This window comes from Protopterus annectens, chromosome 4.part0 (genome assembly GCF_019279795.1).
Source record: "Protopterus annectens isolate FY-2018-M chromosome 4.part0, PAN1.0, whole genome shotgun sequence".
NCBI classification, from domain to species: Eukaryota; Metazoa; Chordata; order Ceratodontiformes; family Protopteridae; genus Protopterus; species Protopterus annectens.
This window is the reverse complement of record NC_056733.1, coordinates 1916904599-1916922348: the sequence shown is the minus strand read 5'-3', so window position 1 is coordinate 1916922348 and position 17750 is coordinate 1916904599. Positions and strand designations below refer to the sequence as shown.

The 17750-nt window shown below is 40.9% G+C and overlaps 1 protein-coding gene across 3 annotated transcripts in view; it reads left to right on the top strand.

Moving 5' to 3' along the window:
- LOC122800071 (peroxynitrite isomerase THAP4-like) overlaps positions 1 to 17750 on the top strand; it is a 357091-nt gene that overhangs the window by 254438 nt on the left and 84903 nt on the right. For all 3 annotated transcript variants that reach the window (XM_044069568.1, XM_044069569.1, XM_044069570.1), the window contains exon 3: positions 76 to 185. In XM_044069568.1, coding sequence (XP_043925503.1) covers positions 76 to 185 — 110 coding nt within the window. The remainder of the gene's footprint in view (positions 1 to 75; positions 186 to 17750) is intronic.

The window sequence follows — 17750 nt, the reverse complement described above, 5'->3', positions numbered from 1 at the left end:
AAATTGTTGTGAATAGTAAAATGAGTTGCAACTGACTTCTCAGACATGCTCTCATGTGTTCAACTTTTCTAATAGATTTAACGCCTTTCATCTGGAGACCAAGAAGCCATTGCACAGAGAGTGTGGGTTTATCCGAATACAGCCAGGTACAACAAAGGTAGCATTTATTAGTGCTCAGAACACAGGTAAGTGATGACCCCAGTAATTTCTTGATACTCTTGATGTACCTGTGACAAAATGTATGTTTCCCATCCTGTGACAAATTCAGAATTATTACTTATAGATTGCATAGTTTATTAGAATTTGACATGTGGTATACTTACCAAAACATGGCTAGTTTGTGGACTTATATTTCTGTTGTATCTGCTTTCTTTTTAAACTTGTTTTTTTTTAGATGCATATATTCCATTGGTGACTACTCCGAGTCTTTGACAAAGCTGACTTTCTCTACTTTGAGGTCATACTACAGATTTTACTAATTTCCCAGTACTAGTCAGCACTTAGTACCCTTGAACAGGAGTCCACCTTCGTCATGTACGTATGTGTGGTCTTTTTTGGATGTTCAAATTGGGTCTCCCTGCAACATATACACATTCTGTTATTAACTGAATATCAAGTGGTATAATAGCAGGTTGCATTCTTTGGGTTCTGTCCAAACTCCAGACACTTGTCATTAAGAAAAACATTCTGATACTGTCACAATGGGGGGACAGTGTGTTGGGGAGCTGCTTACTGCACTCCTTTTTGTACGGTGTTTTACTTACATGCTAAAATGCAGATGCCCATCATAAAGATAAATTTAGCAGCAGGTGAACATATAGCCCTGTGGTCTAATTTTCAGAACTATTTATGGACATCTCTCCCTAGAAAGCTAAGTTTCTTCATCTCCACTTAAGGCGTTTATCTAATGTTCAGCTTAAAAGAAAGGGGAGCAGCACATAGCATTTTTCAGTTCTTTATTGTCGCAATAAGTACATTGTAGTGTCTGCCTGTCCACTTGTCCCTTCTAGGTGACTTCCAGAGAATGAAAAGTAACTTGCTTGAGAGCTCTGTATTGCATTTTGTAGAACTATTATTACCTACTTTGGCTTTTAAAATTTTGAATTAGAAGTCTAATAGTTCCAAGTTCCATGAAGTTCCAGGGAAAAAAGGAACTTAACAACTGTGCAAGCCATAGGCAAATTTTATCTATGGGTTTTCATTTACAGTACTTTTTTTTTTTTTTTTTTTGCTTAGGAGAGATGTACCAAGTATTCCCTTGCAGAAACTTTAGAGAAAAAAAAAACACTACTGCGTAAAGTTAAAAACATAAAAACCTACCTGGATTTAAAAAAAAGTTTGAGACCTAACCATATTCTCAGAAATCTTTCTACCAGAAATTTACAAATTCAGAAATTTAGATGGTTGGATTAGCCCAGAAAAACTAGTAAGTAGAGACTCCAAGTAGACAATGGGGGCCTTAGTGACTCTGCCAGTCCCATAGACTGTATATGTTAGACTTTGAGATATTTTGCCTTTTGTGCTTCTGGTTCTATGACCTACTTCTGCTGGGGCCCTTCCTGCCTTGACGCCATCGGGAGGCAGTCTGATGGTATCAGGTACTGCTGCACAGACCTCTTAGATTATTTTCAGATGATTAGGCCAGATACTGGTTGTCGGGCATGATCAACAGACTTCTGCCTCTCCAAAATTTTAGTCTCCACTTCTGAAATTTATAAGACTTTGGATATTCTTGTTGTTCTTATTAATAAGGGCCCAAAGTCCATCCTGTCTGATAAAGCTACCACTGCACAGAAACTAGCTTTCACCTGTCATGTAGGCCAGGAATCTGAGGCCCATGCACCATCCTTTTGGGTGTCACCTCATTTAGCCTTTGAGAGCAAAAACTTTGCAGAGAGGTATGTTGCAACTTGATAGAATAAACCCACAGTCCTATAACCTCTGTATCAAGAGGCTGCTCTCCCCCAAATATCAGAAGGGAACCTCTTCCCTCAGATTCACTGGATTCAGAATGAGAGTTAGTGGCTTTAGCTTACCCTTTCCAGATTTTATCATCTGTGGGTTAATGTATGGGTAATGAGGAATTGATTTCTTCTGAATCCCTTAAGTGAATGTTCTTGGGAGAACACACTGCATCTAATTTAGCAGCAGTTCATACGGGGCTCATTTGAGGTTTATGAAACTTAAAAACATAACTTCTACTTTCTGAGAATTGAGGAACGCTAGCCCGTAGTATTTGATTCAGTCCTTATAATTGGAAGGGATCCAAAGGTCCCTGGTGCTCATTGTACACTGCCCGACATATACGTCTTCTCCTTAAACCATCCAAAGTTGAGTCTGCTTCCAGAGAAGTTGAAGATTTTCCTGGGAGCATATCTGGTACAAACAAAAGGGATCTTTACTTTCTCAAGGATAGACCTCTCCAATTAAAAGTTAATTTTGTAGCTCTAGCCACAGATGTCAGCCAGCAGGGTCCTCAGAGTCCTGGGGCACTTGTCCTCTTCCATTCAGAAGTTCCCTTGTCCTCAAGCTAGACTCCATGTATGAAACATTCAGTGGTACTTTAGGAATCTCTGGCAACAGCACAGTCACCCCCCCTCCACCAGGTAATTCCTTTTTTCTGTTTAGCAGTCCTGCTTGTGACACCCCACTTCTGGGCCAGTAATCAAGGAGCCTGAATCCTCACCACTGACACTGGTGAGGAACGTTCACTTGGAACAAAGATAGCTACACACAGTGTTTCCAGATGCAGCTCTCTGCATCAAGCACAATTTCCCTTAGGAGCACACGGGGAACATACTCAGTCTGGGGGCTAGGTCCTGTCTTTCTCTCTGTCTCTCTCTCTCTCTCTCTCTCCAGGCCCTCAGTAAGACTCCTCACTGGCACATCTGTAGAGCTGAGTACTCAGCCGAGTGTCCAAGCCAAGTTCTCCAGCACCCTCTCTGTGAAACCAGTGCTTTGTGTCCCAGCTCTAAGCAACTGACACACACACTCTTTGAGATTTGATTTTCGCACACAAACCTGGGAAAGGCTGACACAGATTTACTAGCTGTGCACCCTTCTGTCTAGATTCTAAGGAGGTTACACTGCCACCAGACACTCCAAAGCCAGCTACTCTAAGGCTCTTACAGGAGTACCCAGTTATATTGAGTGAAATTAATATTAATATCAATGATAGTGTTTGAGCAATGCAGTAAGGCTTTCAAGAGTGGCCACAGAGTCACCAAAGAGATGTATGTACTCTCAAAGGTTAAAATATTCTCTACAGGACCAGCCACAATTAAAAGTTTAAATACATTTAATAACAAATAATAAAAGAACATGAAATACAGAATATCCATTTACAATATACACCATAGTTTCAGTCACAGGAAATATCTAAATAACACAGATGAATAGATTCACACAGATACAGAAAAACAGTACTTAAGTAATCTCACTATATTTCCTGATTGATCAAAATAATTACTATTCCCTGGTCACTTACTAGAGCAAGGCAAGATGAAGTAGGTGAGTTATCCTTCTATGTCAGGTTTCAAAAACAGACTGCAGTGAAACGTCTGTCTCATCAGTATTAAAACATCATTTCAGTCTGGATTACATAATAATATCACATACATCTGGTCATCTGACTTCTGGTTCCCATAACTATCCCATTACTAGACACTGAACCAGAATCTCGCACATATGTATTAACACACAGATAGAGCTTTGCTAAGATGTGTTATAGCGTTGGAAGCCATAAAACCATTTCAAAACTTCTACCCTTCCAGTGTAGCAATTAGCTCACTGCTAAGGACAATACAACAAGGATTCCTAGCACTTGTTTTCATAGACATTTCATCTCTGGCTGCAATTAGAACTGTAAGATGTAACCTTTATGGCCGACCAAGTAATTTTATTTCAAACTATTTTACAAAGTTAGCTGGAATGAGATTAACCTTTTCTCTTCCAGTATCCTCTGTTACAGTATATTAATTTCAGCTGTTACCATATAGTCTGACATACAGCTGCATTTTTCTTTCTGTCTGGCAGGACCCACTGTTGGTACATTTTTTAACACAGGCAGCTTTACAAACACATTTTTCATCACAAGCATCTATACAAATCAGTTTGATAAACAAATGACATACAATTCTTTATAAAATTCAAACTAGCTATGCTGACATATGTTGCACATGCACTGCCCTGCTTCTCCTGGCATAGCTGGCAATACCTCACATCATCATACTGCTGTTCACTGAGGCATTTTTGTTGTTCAACGGTGTATAAAGCATGGCTTGCTGGAGGATGAACTGATGAAATAACGGGAAGCAACCTGTTCAGTCAAAATCTGATGGGCTGTACTGGTGGAGCATAGCTATGGTAATTCCACATAGAATGAAAGGTCTTAGCACAGATACAACAGACCTTGCTGGGGGTGGGCTATATCTGACCTGCTGAAAGTCCATGGAAAGTAGAACAGAACCATGCTGCCTGAGTATGTCATTCCAAAGATGATGGGCATTTGTGTGCCTATAAGGGCATTCATGTCAGCTCTGATCCCAAACAGCTTAAGAGTGGTAGATTGATGATGGACAACATCACTATGATGTGGTATACAAACAGTCATGAAGGACACTTACTCTTACCACTTGTGCAGACTGTCCATGTTAATGTGGAAGCTGGATGTCCAACTGGACTTGCCTTGTTATATTCCTTTAGCCCGTAACTTAGTGGAAGATAAAATTAAGCAGGACTGCAGTTAGCAACTGCATTTGGAACTAGAACTCTGAGTCTTTCTCTCTGTTGCATATGGTTTTGGTCTGTTAGAAGCAGACCTCTCTGCATCAGATAAAAACTACCAGCTGTACAAATTCTGCTGTAGTTCCCCACATAGGAGTGCTTGAACTGTGAATGTCTTAAGCATCCCATGTTGGGGTGGGACCTGCTGTATACCTTCTCACTCCTACCTTTTGTTATAATGGATGCTTCCAAAAGGATATGGTCAGAGTCATCTTAATGCCCATTCTCTAGGAAAAGCATCCACATTACTCACAGGAAGTCCAAATGACAGGTAAGAGTCCTGTCCTCCTTCCATATTACTGCACACCTGTCACTCAGGGTACGATCAGCTATTAGAGGAAGTGACAGATATCTTGCAAAGGGTCAGAACATCCAGTGAAGGAAGTTATTTTTTTTCTTTTAGCTGAATGGAAAAAGATTTTCCCTGTGTTGTTGTTCAAGTTTTTCGGTTTTTGGTTTATGGGGATTCCACTTCAGTGAACAAGGTGTGGCCAGCCATGCAGTACTTGCCAGATCTAATTTTGTGTGTCCTTTCTTAGGTGTCCTTTAAGATGCCTTTTTTAACACTGATGCACTTTTCCCTTGTATCCTTTCTTGTCCTTGCAGTCTTTGGCTAAACACTTCCTTAAGGCAGTATTGCATTTGAAACCACATTGGAGGCATACATTCACCCCACTCCCCCTGTGGGATGTTAGATTTGTGACTGAAAAAATGAAAACTATCCCCCGTTTGAGATGGCCTGCCAATGGTCCGTATTCCTTGTGTTGACCACTTCAGCTAGGAGGAAGTCAGAGTTGTATGCTCTGATTTCACTAGACGCCTTGCATGATATTCACAAGGACAGGGAAAACCTATGAACTACCCCCTTCTTCATACATAAAGTGATTTCTAAGCTAGCACTGAACCAGACTATCCAACTTCCAACCTTCTGCCCAAATCCTCATAGTAAAAATTAAAGCACTTTACATTTGAATGTTCTCCTTTATTCCTGGATAAGCAGGCAGCTAGCTCTCAAACATTCCCTGCCTACATGGCTCTCCAGCTGTATAGTTTTTTGCTATGACTACTGCAATAAAGGTACATTCTGCCTGAGTAGCTGCCACAAGCGAAGCCTTCTTCAAAAATATATAGACACAGTGCTTGTACAAGGTAGCAGGTTGGGCTTCTGTCCACATTTTTCCAAGTGCAACAAGATGAATGTCTACCATAAAAGGTAAGTCAGGGTTTGTCACTGCAGTTTTTCAGAACATGTTATAAATACCCTTTATATTTGTGCTTTTGGCACTGTTCCCATTGGTAAGGCTTTAGTGCACCATTTATACCTGTGAGGATAGTAGCACATTTGGGTAAGTAATTCACCTTAGCGGGTGATGCTGCAGTAGGGGATAACTATTTTAGTACAGGTCTCCACCTTTGTCCCACTCTGGTTCTTCCGGTTACCTTCAGACCTGGCTGCTGAGACAAGAGTTTTGTGTATGCGAGTGTGTCCAGATACATTCAGAGAGGATTCCTTTACCTTGAGCAGGGAACCACAAATGTCAAACTGGCTGCCTTAATTTGTCACCCTTCCCATCATCTTCCCTCATTTGAGTCCATTCTCCAACACTTCTGTCCTCACCTTGTTAATAAGACTGATGTCATAATGTCTTATTATTTTAGTACTAATTACTTAGGCCTCCTTGGCCAAGATGTAAAGGATTGACTAGTTGATTTTAGCCTTACTCAGCTTGTCCAGGATCCATCTAGGCATAACTTTACTTCCAATAATTGTATGCTATTAGGTTGTGTTCTTATTAAATCTCCAAAGAAAACTTATAATCTGAAAGTCTTAACTAAACTTGGTAAGCATAGTTCTATTTTATTCCACTGGTCCAATAAAATATACCTCCCATTGTCTACATTATCAGAAATAGAACAGTTACCCACATTTACTTTCTTAATAATGATCTACTTTTGATCAAATGAGCCCCCTTTTCTCCGTTCCCTATACTGAAACGGTTGTGAGTTCCATACAGATCCACTCCCTACTCTTCAAATTAAACACTGTAAAGATCCCTGGATGTTCACCAGTCTTCTACACATTTTGTAAGTCACTTTCAGGAAACAAAATCTGAGAGATGCCTCCAGAACATGATGTATTTTCTTATGTAATGCTAGAAAAAAAGAAATCTATAAACAAGAACACTTAATGCTGCAGAGCTAAGTAGTTTGCTGTCCTACCTAACCTTACAGAAATCTAGAAAAAGTTCAAGTTAACTGTGCTGGAAAGCAATAAAATATGCCCAACCATTCATTCCATTATCCACCGAAGATTACAAAACTGCATTTTTTCACCTCACAGGTGCTCTATCTAAACTCTTGCCCTAATCCATCTCTAATCCTACCCATTCATCTCCTCATTCTCCCTAATGAAAATTTCCAAGACGAAAACTGCCAAGTTTTTTGACAGCATACCCAAACATGAACAGTTCCAGCAGTCAGTGTACCCTTGGCTCTTTAAATTCTCTAAAGATTATATATTTTTGACACCTTCTGTTATATTTGAATCATTCCCTTTGCCATGGCTGCTTCTACAAGCACTGGAAAGTAGTAGTCATTTTTCCCCTCACTTCTGAGTACTGACTGGTTTCCAACTTTCCTTAACCAATCTTCTGGATTAAAATTGCATGTCTCCAGGCTGTTGATTTCCTTATCAGCTGTCATAATCTAGCAAGGTTTCAACACAGTTTTTCCACCTGCAGAAACAGTCAATCTGTTGTCTTTTCTTTGACTGAGCGCTTACTGCAATGGACTAAGGTCTTATGTTTGACCCTGACTTTACTGACTTCACTGAAGCCTTTGGTTCCATTACTACCTTTTCCTTACCTTCATACTGTCTGACACCTTTTTCCAGTGTGACTGTGAACAGGTTTACAATCTACCTAGAAGTTAATCTGTGTCAAGGTCAGCTGTTACATCTTATTCTTTGTCCATCTTCACTCTGGGTTTTTTCAAGGCTACATTGTTATACCTTGGACCCTTGTTTTTTTCTATTTCATTACCTCCCTACCATCAGATTTTTACCAGCATCACTAACTGTGCTGATAACATAGCACCTGCTCACTCTTGACCTTTCACTGATGGCTCAAACTCCTCCTGGATCATTCTGAACCCCATTCTTAGCTGAAACAGATAGATTTTAAATTGGAAGAAAAGTAAAGATGGGTTTTCTGTAACTTCATCACTTTTAAATATGTCCCATCTCCCACATCTTTTTCTCCTATTAAAATCACTTCCTGTAACTTGCTGCCATGTATCTGCAGAGGACTGATTCCCACCAGCTCAAAAACCAACAGGAATTCTTGGACTAAGATATTGGATATGGACATTTGCTAACATGTATGGCATGGTCATCGAAACTGGAAGAATGTGCGGACCACTTAGCATATATTGCTATCCTTCAACTCAGTAGGTATTTGTTTGTCACATGGAATAACACTCATTGACCCCTGCATGGCCCATCACTAGCAGTAGCCATTTCATCAGTTAGACTGGGAGCCCCCACCCAGCCTGGATAGGCAGTCTTCCATAATATGCAGTTAATAGGATGGGTGTGGTGGAGACTGCAGTTTTATCCCCACCAGTAGGTAATACTGGAGTGTGATGACAATATCAGTGTGTCTTGAGACTGTGACACGTTATGTTGCTTGTTTTCATCCTCAGATGAAAGTACGTAAAGGCCTTAATCTGTTGATGTCCTTCCATGTCACTGTTGTAGTATTCTTCACTAAAGGGATCTCCTTCCAAGGATGACCCAATATCCAGCCAGTGTAACAAATCCTTTGGATTTTATAGGTATTGTATGTCATACTTATGTTCCCCACATAGGACGTAGGGTATAAAAGTGACGTACGGACACAAATGCTCAGAACATCTTTGCCACCAGTGCAAATGCCATTATCGACCATTGGTCTGAATGCCCATCTGCTGTGCTGGTTACCAAGCCATCTTCAGAAAAGTGCCCCACTGGGGTTTCCTCTCCATTCTTTCTCAATATTATTCTTACTTATGTTCATATCATCAAAGAGGGGAAAATGTCAGTGTAGGAGGCAGATTCTCCATAAAGACTGTAACAACCAGTGTTTTTTTTTGCCTGAGTGCTTCCCATGATTGTACACAGTGCTCTGTCTGTCATGAGTTTGTCTCTAAGACCCTCTGTAGTCGTCTGTCTTCCCTATCCATATATCGACAAAACCAACATCTTAAATTGTTGGCTCTGGGTGCTGTAACAGACTCCTCGCATCCTGAAGGGACAGCTGGTTTCCAAGAAAAAGGCCAAAAAGTCTAGGCCCGATCCAGTTGCTGTCCAGCCTCCAGTGGACATCTCTCCAGAAGCTAGTGAAAACACTGAAGACCATCCAGTGCTTACATCAGATTCCTCTTCCACGACACCATCGGAGGCCAACATGGATCAGAGTTCTCACACATCCTCTGAGGCTTTACAAATGTCTACTCTGGATGTTGAGGGGAAACCAGGGTTGATTATTCCTGAGGGGCAGAGCAGGATTCCTCAAAGTTTAGTCTGGGAATAGATTCCTAGTATGATCATTGAATCCCACCAAGGGACTGAGCTGCTGAGGGTTGTTAGGGTGGATGCTTAGCTTAAGAAGAAGCAAAAGACTAGTTATCTCTATTGTTAAAGATCCCCAACATGGATGGTAGGATTTCACTCAAGGCTTGTTTAGTGCCTCGATGACCTTGAAGCCTCCTTAAGGGGTTCTGGTCTTCCATGTCTGTTAAGAAGACAAGGAAACTGGATTCCCCAGATGAGGACCTAGATTCCGGGGAGTAATCCTTTGCATACTCCTCTAAGTCCTTCTCCTCTGGACTGTGGTTCAGAGGAAAAGAATTCTTTGAACCCGTATTCCCCCTTGGAAGAATTATCCTTTGTGAATACCGTTGCTCGTATGATAGAGTATTTTAATTGTGATTGCTCCCAGGTCTCTGATATACAAAAGAGATACTATGTGTTTCTACAAATGGAGACTCTAAGCCATATGTGGTTTCTCCCGTGTTGGCAACACTTTTGGACACCTTCTCTGCTAACTCTGTAGATATAGACTCTCACCCTCCCCAGCCCCTAAGAAACTTCACAGGTTCTACAAGGTGCCTGAGGACTGGAAGTTCTTGTTTAAATGTCCTTCTTCTGACACTTCTGTGGTTTCAATTTCAGCTGATAAGTCTTCTAATCCATTGACTTCTTTTGTGCTCCTTCCTTCTAATAATTATAGAAGAGCTGTGGAAAGGCTGAGTAAGAAAAGTATGTACTGCTGTCACTTTATTTTGGGCTATTAATTACCAAAGCTGCTTGATCAGGTAAGTCTTGGCTGTCCTTTCTCAGGTAGCTAAGCTTGTGTATGATTTGCATAATTCAGAAGGGAAAGCTTAATCTCTTTCCCTGCTTGGTTCCACTTCCCAGGTCTTCACCACTCCATGCAATGCATTTGTGATGCTGCTGATGCCTCTTCCAGGGCTACTGCTTTTGGGTCTGTGATGAGGTGTTATTCTTGGCTTCATCTTCAGACCTTGCCTGATGATATTAAAGCCAAACTTTTGGCTACACCTCTGGATAATAAAAATCTGTTTGGGGACAGCTGTTGCTGATCTTTTCAAGTCCCTCCAGGATAAGGTTAAAGTCATGCTGGCACTCAAGCATATTTTTTCTCCCCTATACCACACTTCAGAGTAATTACCTTTCTAATTTTGCATTTGTTTGTAGGCAGAGTTGTCAACATCCTAAAGGTAAGAAGGGATCCAGGTGTATTCCTCCTGCATAGTCCACTCAGACTCCTATTTCTCAGAAGCCTTCCTTTCAGGACAAGCCTGTTTTTATTTGGCATTTTGCCTTATCTTACCCTTGGCCAGTTTCCCTTGTCTGTCAGCCTTTTCTGTCTCTCCCAAAATGGCAACAGATCACTTCAAATTTCTGGGTGCAGTCTGTGATGCCCCACCACTGGCCCAGTAATCAAGTAGCCACGATCCTTACCACTAGCACCAGTGGGGGGGGGGGTGTACACTGGTACACTGGGAGGATGACCGGTACACACAGTATTTCCAGATGCAGCTCTCTGCATCAAGTGCAATTTCCCTTATGAGCACACAGAGGCCAGAGTCAGTCCAGGGCTGGTTTCTCCATCTTTCTCCAGATCCCCAATAAGACACCCCACTGGCACAGCTATAGAGTTGAGATCTCAGCTGAGTGCCCAAGCCAAGACCTCCAGTACCCTTCAGTACCATTTCTTTCCAGCTTTGTGTCCTTGCCCAAGTAGCTGATGCAGACACACACACACACACACACACACACACACACACACACACACACACACACACACACACACACACACACACACACCTGGGAAAGGCTGGCACAAGTTTACAGGCTATGCCCCCTTCTGCCCCGATTATAAGGTAGTTATTACTGCCACCAGCCATCTCTTTATCAGCTACTTTAAGGCTCTTAACAAAGGGTGTCCAATCTTACTGTATAATGTTACTATCAATACAAATGGTAGTTTGAACAAGAGCAAGGCTATTAGGAGTGGTATACACAGTGTCGCCAAATAAATATGCAAGTACTCTCAGAACTTAAATATTTCTAGCCAGATCAGCCACAATGAAAGGTTTAACTATATTTAATAATAAACAATAAAAGAACATGATCATATTAAATATACATTTACAGTAACATCAGTGGTCAAAATCACAGGAAATATTTAAAAGAACATTGCAGGACAATCTCATATAAATAAAGAAAAATATCTAAGCTAAGCTTTGCTATATTCCTGACTATATCTAAGAGAATTAGTATACCCTAGTGCAGTTACTCAATTAGAACAGCAAGGCAGATGTGGTGAGTGGATCTTGATGTTGTCAGGTCAAAGACAGAATACAGAATGCCCTGTCTCTCTGAGAGAGTTCTTAAATTAATATCTCAAAATTACTGCTGGGATAACTTGCAGAATAACATAATTTCTTGTCATCTGTCTCTATCCCAGGTAAAAACCCCACTGCTGAAAGCTAGCAGTGTTTACCATCTACCTGTGAAAGTACATACACAAGAGCTTTTCCTCATACCTTTGTACTTGCTGGAAGCGATAAAACAATAAAACACTTCAAAAGCAAGTCAGAAAGCTTCTCAGCACAGACATTGTGTCTGTTGCTGCACCGAAACTGAAAAACATCTTTTTTTATGACCCAGCCATAAAGTAATTTAATTTCAGCTATTTTTCTGAATTTTTGCAAGTTAACCTTCCGTATTCCAGTTTTCCCTGTTAAAATATATACAGTTTCAATAGTGTATGTACATTTCTGTTCTTTTCCATTAGGGTGCAGCTCAGTACTCTTTAAGCTCAGTACTTTGTAAAATATATTTTCAACACATGTCTGTACAAGCCTAGTTTGATATATATATATATATATATCACATACAACTCTAATACATTTTAAACACAAGCATATTGCATGAAGCATGTTGACATTCACAAATGAAACATAACCATTTACAAAATTCCAGACACCTGTGCTGACAGTATCTCCCTTTTCACACTTCAGTATAAATCATGTTGATATTCACAAATGACATATACTTATTTACAAAATTCTAGATATCTGTGCTGGCAGTATCCTCCTTTATGACACAGTCTATCATTTGTCAGTGGTATTTTATGATATGGAAATCCCAACCCCCCCCCCCCTTTCAGGCATTTCTCAGCATCCTCTCGATCAGCTCTCTCTTTTCCCAGAGGTTTTGTGGTCCCTTTTGGATCAAGGCATCACCCAACCTCTTCCACCCCCAAAGTGGAAAGAGGTGTTTACTTCAGAATGTTTTTGGTTCCTCTGAAGGAGGGGACTTGGAGACCAATTCTGGATCTCTCTGTCTTCAACACTTTTCTCAAGGTCCCTTCCTTCAGGATGTTCTCTCTTCAGACTTTGTTTCTTCCTGTTCTTCCCCGGGTCTTCTTGGTCTCTCTAGATCTTAAGGTTGCTTATCTTCACATTCATACTCACCCTCTGTTCAGGAAATGTTTATATTTCTGTTTCATTCTTTCATTTTCGATTCTCTACTTTGCCCTTTGGCCTTTCTACTGCCCCTAGGGTATTCACCAAATGCGTCACTCTTGTTATTGCCGTTTTCAGGCTTCGAGGGATACAGATATTCCCTTATCTAGATGACCTGCTTATTCAGGTTTCTTCTTCTAGCCATTTTCTACAAGATCTTCACTTTACCATTTGTCTTTTACAAAGTCTGGGGTTCACCATCAATCTCAAGAAGTTGGTGCCTATGCCCTCCCAGGGTCATATTTTTCTCTGTTGTAGGATTCAGACCATTGCTAAAGTTGATCTCTCTTCCTGCTCCCAAGGTTTTGTCTCTGACAACTTTCTTCCAGTCTCTTCCTTCTATATCCTCTCTCGTGGCTGGGCAATTTCTCAGGATTCTGGGGTTTATGGCCTCCACCATCCCTGTGCTTCCTCTTGCCAGGCTCCATATGAGGAAACTTCAGTGGTACCTAAAATCTGCCTGACATCAACACTGGCATCCCCTGGAGTTCCTTGTTCCTTTGCTTCCTTGTCTCAAACTCTGGTTCCAGTGGTGGATTCATCAAATTTCTCTCAATCTGGAATTGTCCTTTCATACTCGAGTTCCTTCCCAGGAACTGTCCAAGGATGCCTTAGACCTACAGTGGGGTGTTTCTTGTGACCTTCTGAAAGTTCAGGGTCTCTGGCCTCTTCATCATAGGTCAGACCATATCAATGTAAAAGAGGTAAAGGCTCTGCTTCTGACTCTACTGGCCCTTCATTCCATTTTTCTCCCCGGTCCCCTGAAAATCTTCATGATGTGGTACATCAACATGCAGGGGGAGTTCAAGATATTATCTCTTTTGCAGGCTAGCTATTCAGGGGTAATTCAGTTCTGAGTATTTGCATCTGTATGTTACCTCTATGCCCTACGCCCTACATGGGGAGCATGCATGTGATGTACGGCACCTATAAAATCCAAAGGCTTTGGAATACTGGTCTGACAATTGGCTACCCTTTGTATGAGATCCCTTCAGTGAGGCATACTGTAACAGTGAAGAGAAGGACATCTACTGTTATGGTAAGGTTTTACACACCTGTACTTTCTGACTCCGTCTGTACAGGTATCAGGGTACCAGTGGTGCATAATGCTGTGTGATGATGCTTATCTCCTCAAGTCCCATACCGCATGGTGTACATGATATTGACAACTGCATTCCCACAGCCAAATATGAATAACCTTCTTGGGGTGATGAACCCCTCTGCCTCTCTGTACATTCAGTATATCTAGGAAGAACAGAGTCAGCGGTAGAGCCTATTTGCTGGCACACTCACAGTTGCAGTATACCTTCTGCAGTCTGGATACATACCTAGCTGGTCTCCATGGAGATGTGAAGCATCCAATTGCTCCTAGTGTTGACACTTGAAGGTATGATGCCTGTACACTCATCATCACCATGTAGAAATGCTAGAAATAAGTTCTTGATGAATATCGAGCTTGAAGAAGGACCACCCCATGTCACTGTCCTTTCCCTTGCTGTGTTGCCCCTCTCCTTTGAGGCCTGTTTGACACCTCTCATTAATTAAATACTTACATTAATATTTGGTGTCTTTCCTCTCATCCATGGCATTGACATCAAATATCACTGTTTCCCACATATGGTGTCTTGGAAGGAGTCGGGCGGGCCCTTTCCTTAGCAGCTCCCTCCAGTCTGTCCTGAGTGCAGGTAGCAAGACAGCATTGTCTGTCGGGTTGAACTTCTCCTGCCTCTGCAGTATGCCACTATTCAAGGATGTGCATACTCGTTAATGGACAAGACAGCATAGCCTAGAAAGGCATGTGCGGGTCAATAGAGGTAGCTGTGTGAGAGTGACAGCACACTTGTACAGTAAGACATGAGCAGATACGCTAGGATGAGTGCACTGTAGGGGGCTCAAATGTTCTAACCATTGCATAGGGCTGCCTGGATGGGGAGGGGATAGCTGTCCTGTGCCACTGTTGGCTGCCATTCCTTATTAGATTTGCATGTGAAGAGATGAGTGGGTGCAGTGTGGTACATAGGAGGATGGGAATGAATGGCTAACATTGGCTCCCCCACCCTGGGTGGAGGATGGCAGCCTAGTGTCCCCACAATAAACAGCGTTAAGAGTGTAGCGAGCTCAATGCTGCATAACTGGTGTACCACTTAGTTGTGAGGGTGTGCATGCTCGGAAATGTACATGCACCTCCTAAAGGCAGAGATTGTGGGACAAGGTGACAGGTGTTAGGACACACTTCCTGTCAGCAGTATGACACTGCATCAGTGCCCTTGATCTCCTCATTGGCCCTGGACATGGGTCAGTTTGGACTTCAGGAGACTGATAGGAACTGGTTATTGAGGAGAGCAGCTGTAGCATCTGATGGTCAGCTGCAGGGAGGGAAAAAAAAAACTCTGACTCCATCATAGAATATGCGGACTATGAGTTGGCTCTAGGTTATTTTTGCAGAACTGTGTCTCCAAATAAATTTCCTCCTAACATTTTTTTATTTTATTGTGCCTTTAATTTTGTTGAGGAAAAGGGGCAATCCTAATAAAATCTGTCAAGCATTAACTTTGTTTAAAAACTTGAATCTCCCTGTTAAAAGGTATTTAAATTAGACCAAGTTGTCTGTTGCTTTTGTTGTAATATATGTTTTTCCTTCTGAGTATTCCTCCGTGTGTGAATTAATTTATTTTGGATTTTTTAATGGCGGTTATTGGGGTTACATTTGAGAATCAAAGCTGATGTCTTATCTGAATTAATTTCTTGCTCTGCATTAATAATGTTCAATAAGTTTTAAAATACATTTCTGACATTTGCTTGCATTAAGAATAAATCTGAAGTATAAACTTTATCAGAGAAACTCGAACCCCTTCTTAAAGGAAAATGAGCTGTTGACAGAAAGAGCTTTCAGAACAGCTTCAGACATTACTGTAGTCAATGATGGGAGCTGTGGGGAGTCTTGCCTAACCTCAGTTTTTAAATAATTGTAGAGTTATTATCAATTGTAGTAAGAACAAAGAAACATGTACAAGGACTTGAATAAAATTAATCAAAACAGAGAGTAACTTCTTAAAGAAGAAGAAAAAAATCTGCATTATATAATCAAAAGCTTTATGTGCATCATGTGAAATAAGATAAATGTGCCATATATGCATCATTTATTGTGAATATAAAAAATTACCGACTGTAAAATCTGACTCACTGCATTAATATCTTTGTTAGAAACAAAATCATATTGCTATCCGAATGTAACACTAGGACTGATAGCTAAGAGATAATAGTTGATTAACTGAACTCTACTTTTGTGATTCTTGTTTAATAGGGCAGGAAGATTTATCACAAATTTTGTGATACGTGCTTAATAGGGCAGCTGGATGTTAATTATTTGTAACACACAGCTCTTTGTGTTTTTTGATGGAGAACTATTATTTTCCAAATTGGAATATTTATCCAACTGCCAGCCTTTACTAGTGTAACGCTGTAAACTCTAAAATACAAGAAGACTGAATTCTGTATTTTATGTGGTGGGTTAATAACAGGCTACAGGATAGAAAATCTGTAGAGGTTTGTTGGTTGAATCCTGATCCATCCACAGGTAGTGCTGATCATACTTCTCAACTGTCCAGATTTTTGTTATATATTTTTGGTCTGATCCTTATAAAATTTGTAGTTTGCTCGCAAATCTCTGGGATGATCTGAGGACTGAAGTCACAAAATAATGACATACATTTGAGTTTCAGACTTCATATCCTTCAGAAAATGCACGCTAACCCATATCCTGTTATTCTAGCAACTTTCTAAGTTTATAAAAGGAATATTTAAAATTTGCCCTTTTTTGGGGGGCTTTGTCCCTTCAATATGTCAAGCTTTGTCCAGATTTCTTGTACTAAGAGGTTGAGAGGTATGGTGCAGATTTATATTTTGTCTTGATACATACTAGAGCCGCTGTTATATTTGTACAGTTTTTGCAGTTTTGCACAACTAAAACGGCATTTAAGGATTATTAATTTTACTGCTGCATTTGATTGTTGTGTTGAATTTAGATCCATCCATACCTGAATGTTTACTCCCTCTTGCTGAATTGTAAATTACTAATGCTGCTTTAATGTTTGTACATTATTTGCTGTGTCCTTGCTCTCTGTTCTAACTTTTAATGCCATGGATTATTGCCACAACTGTTTACTGTGAGTCCCTGCACTTTTCTTTGGTTGTAGTTACTTGGTTACTTTCTGTATTTTGGGAGACCCAGACAGTGTTTTTTATATCAGCAAGTCTTTGCTGTGCAAGCTAAGAATCACTGTTTGTGACTTCAAAGTGTGTGTGGGTTTGCTACTGGCCAAAGGACTAGCTTTGTTTGTTTGTTGGTTTTCTCCGCCTGTATAAAGTCGTGGCATTTGTGTGACACTGCTCATTACGTAGCAGTGGTTAGCAATGCTCTGTACAGATGCAGGTGCTTAGACATGCAAATGCCCCATAAAAACTACCCCCTAAGAATTTCTGTGTAATGTAGTTGCTTGTTGAGCTGCAGGTGTACACAAAGAGGGACACCACTCCACAAATTTATAGTGTACTTAACCAACAAGTACCCTAGCAAATCTGTTCTCTGTTACAGTGGTAACACAAAGTGGAGCTTACATCCTTTGATACCACACCCCTTGAAACCCATTATATTTATACCTCAAACTATAGAGCAATACTGTCTCTCTAGCCAGCCTGGTAGAAATGGGAGTCTTGAGATGATATAGCAGTTGTCATGATGTTCATCGTGTTTCACTGTTGCAGTCATTACTCTTGGGTTATCCTGCTGGCAGGCTACCTGCAGTCGGCCTGAATTACAAAGTCCTGGTCCGGCGTCTGTTGTTGTTGCCTCTTCCCTGACGTCAGTG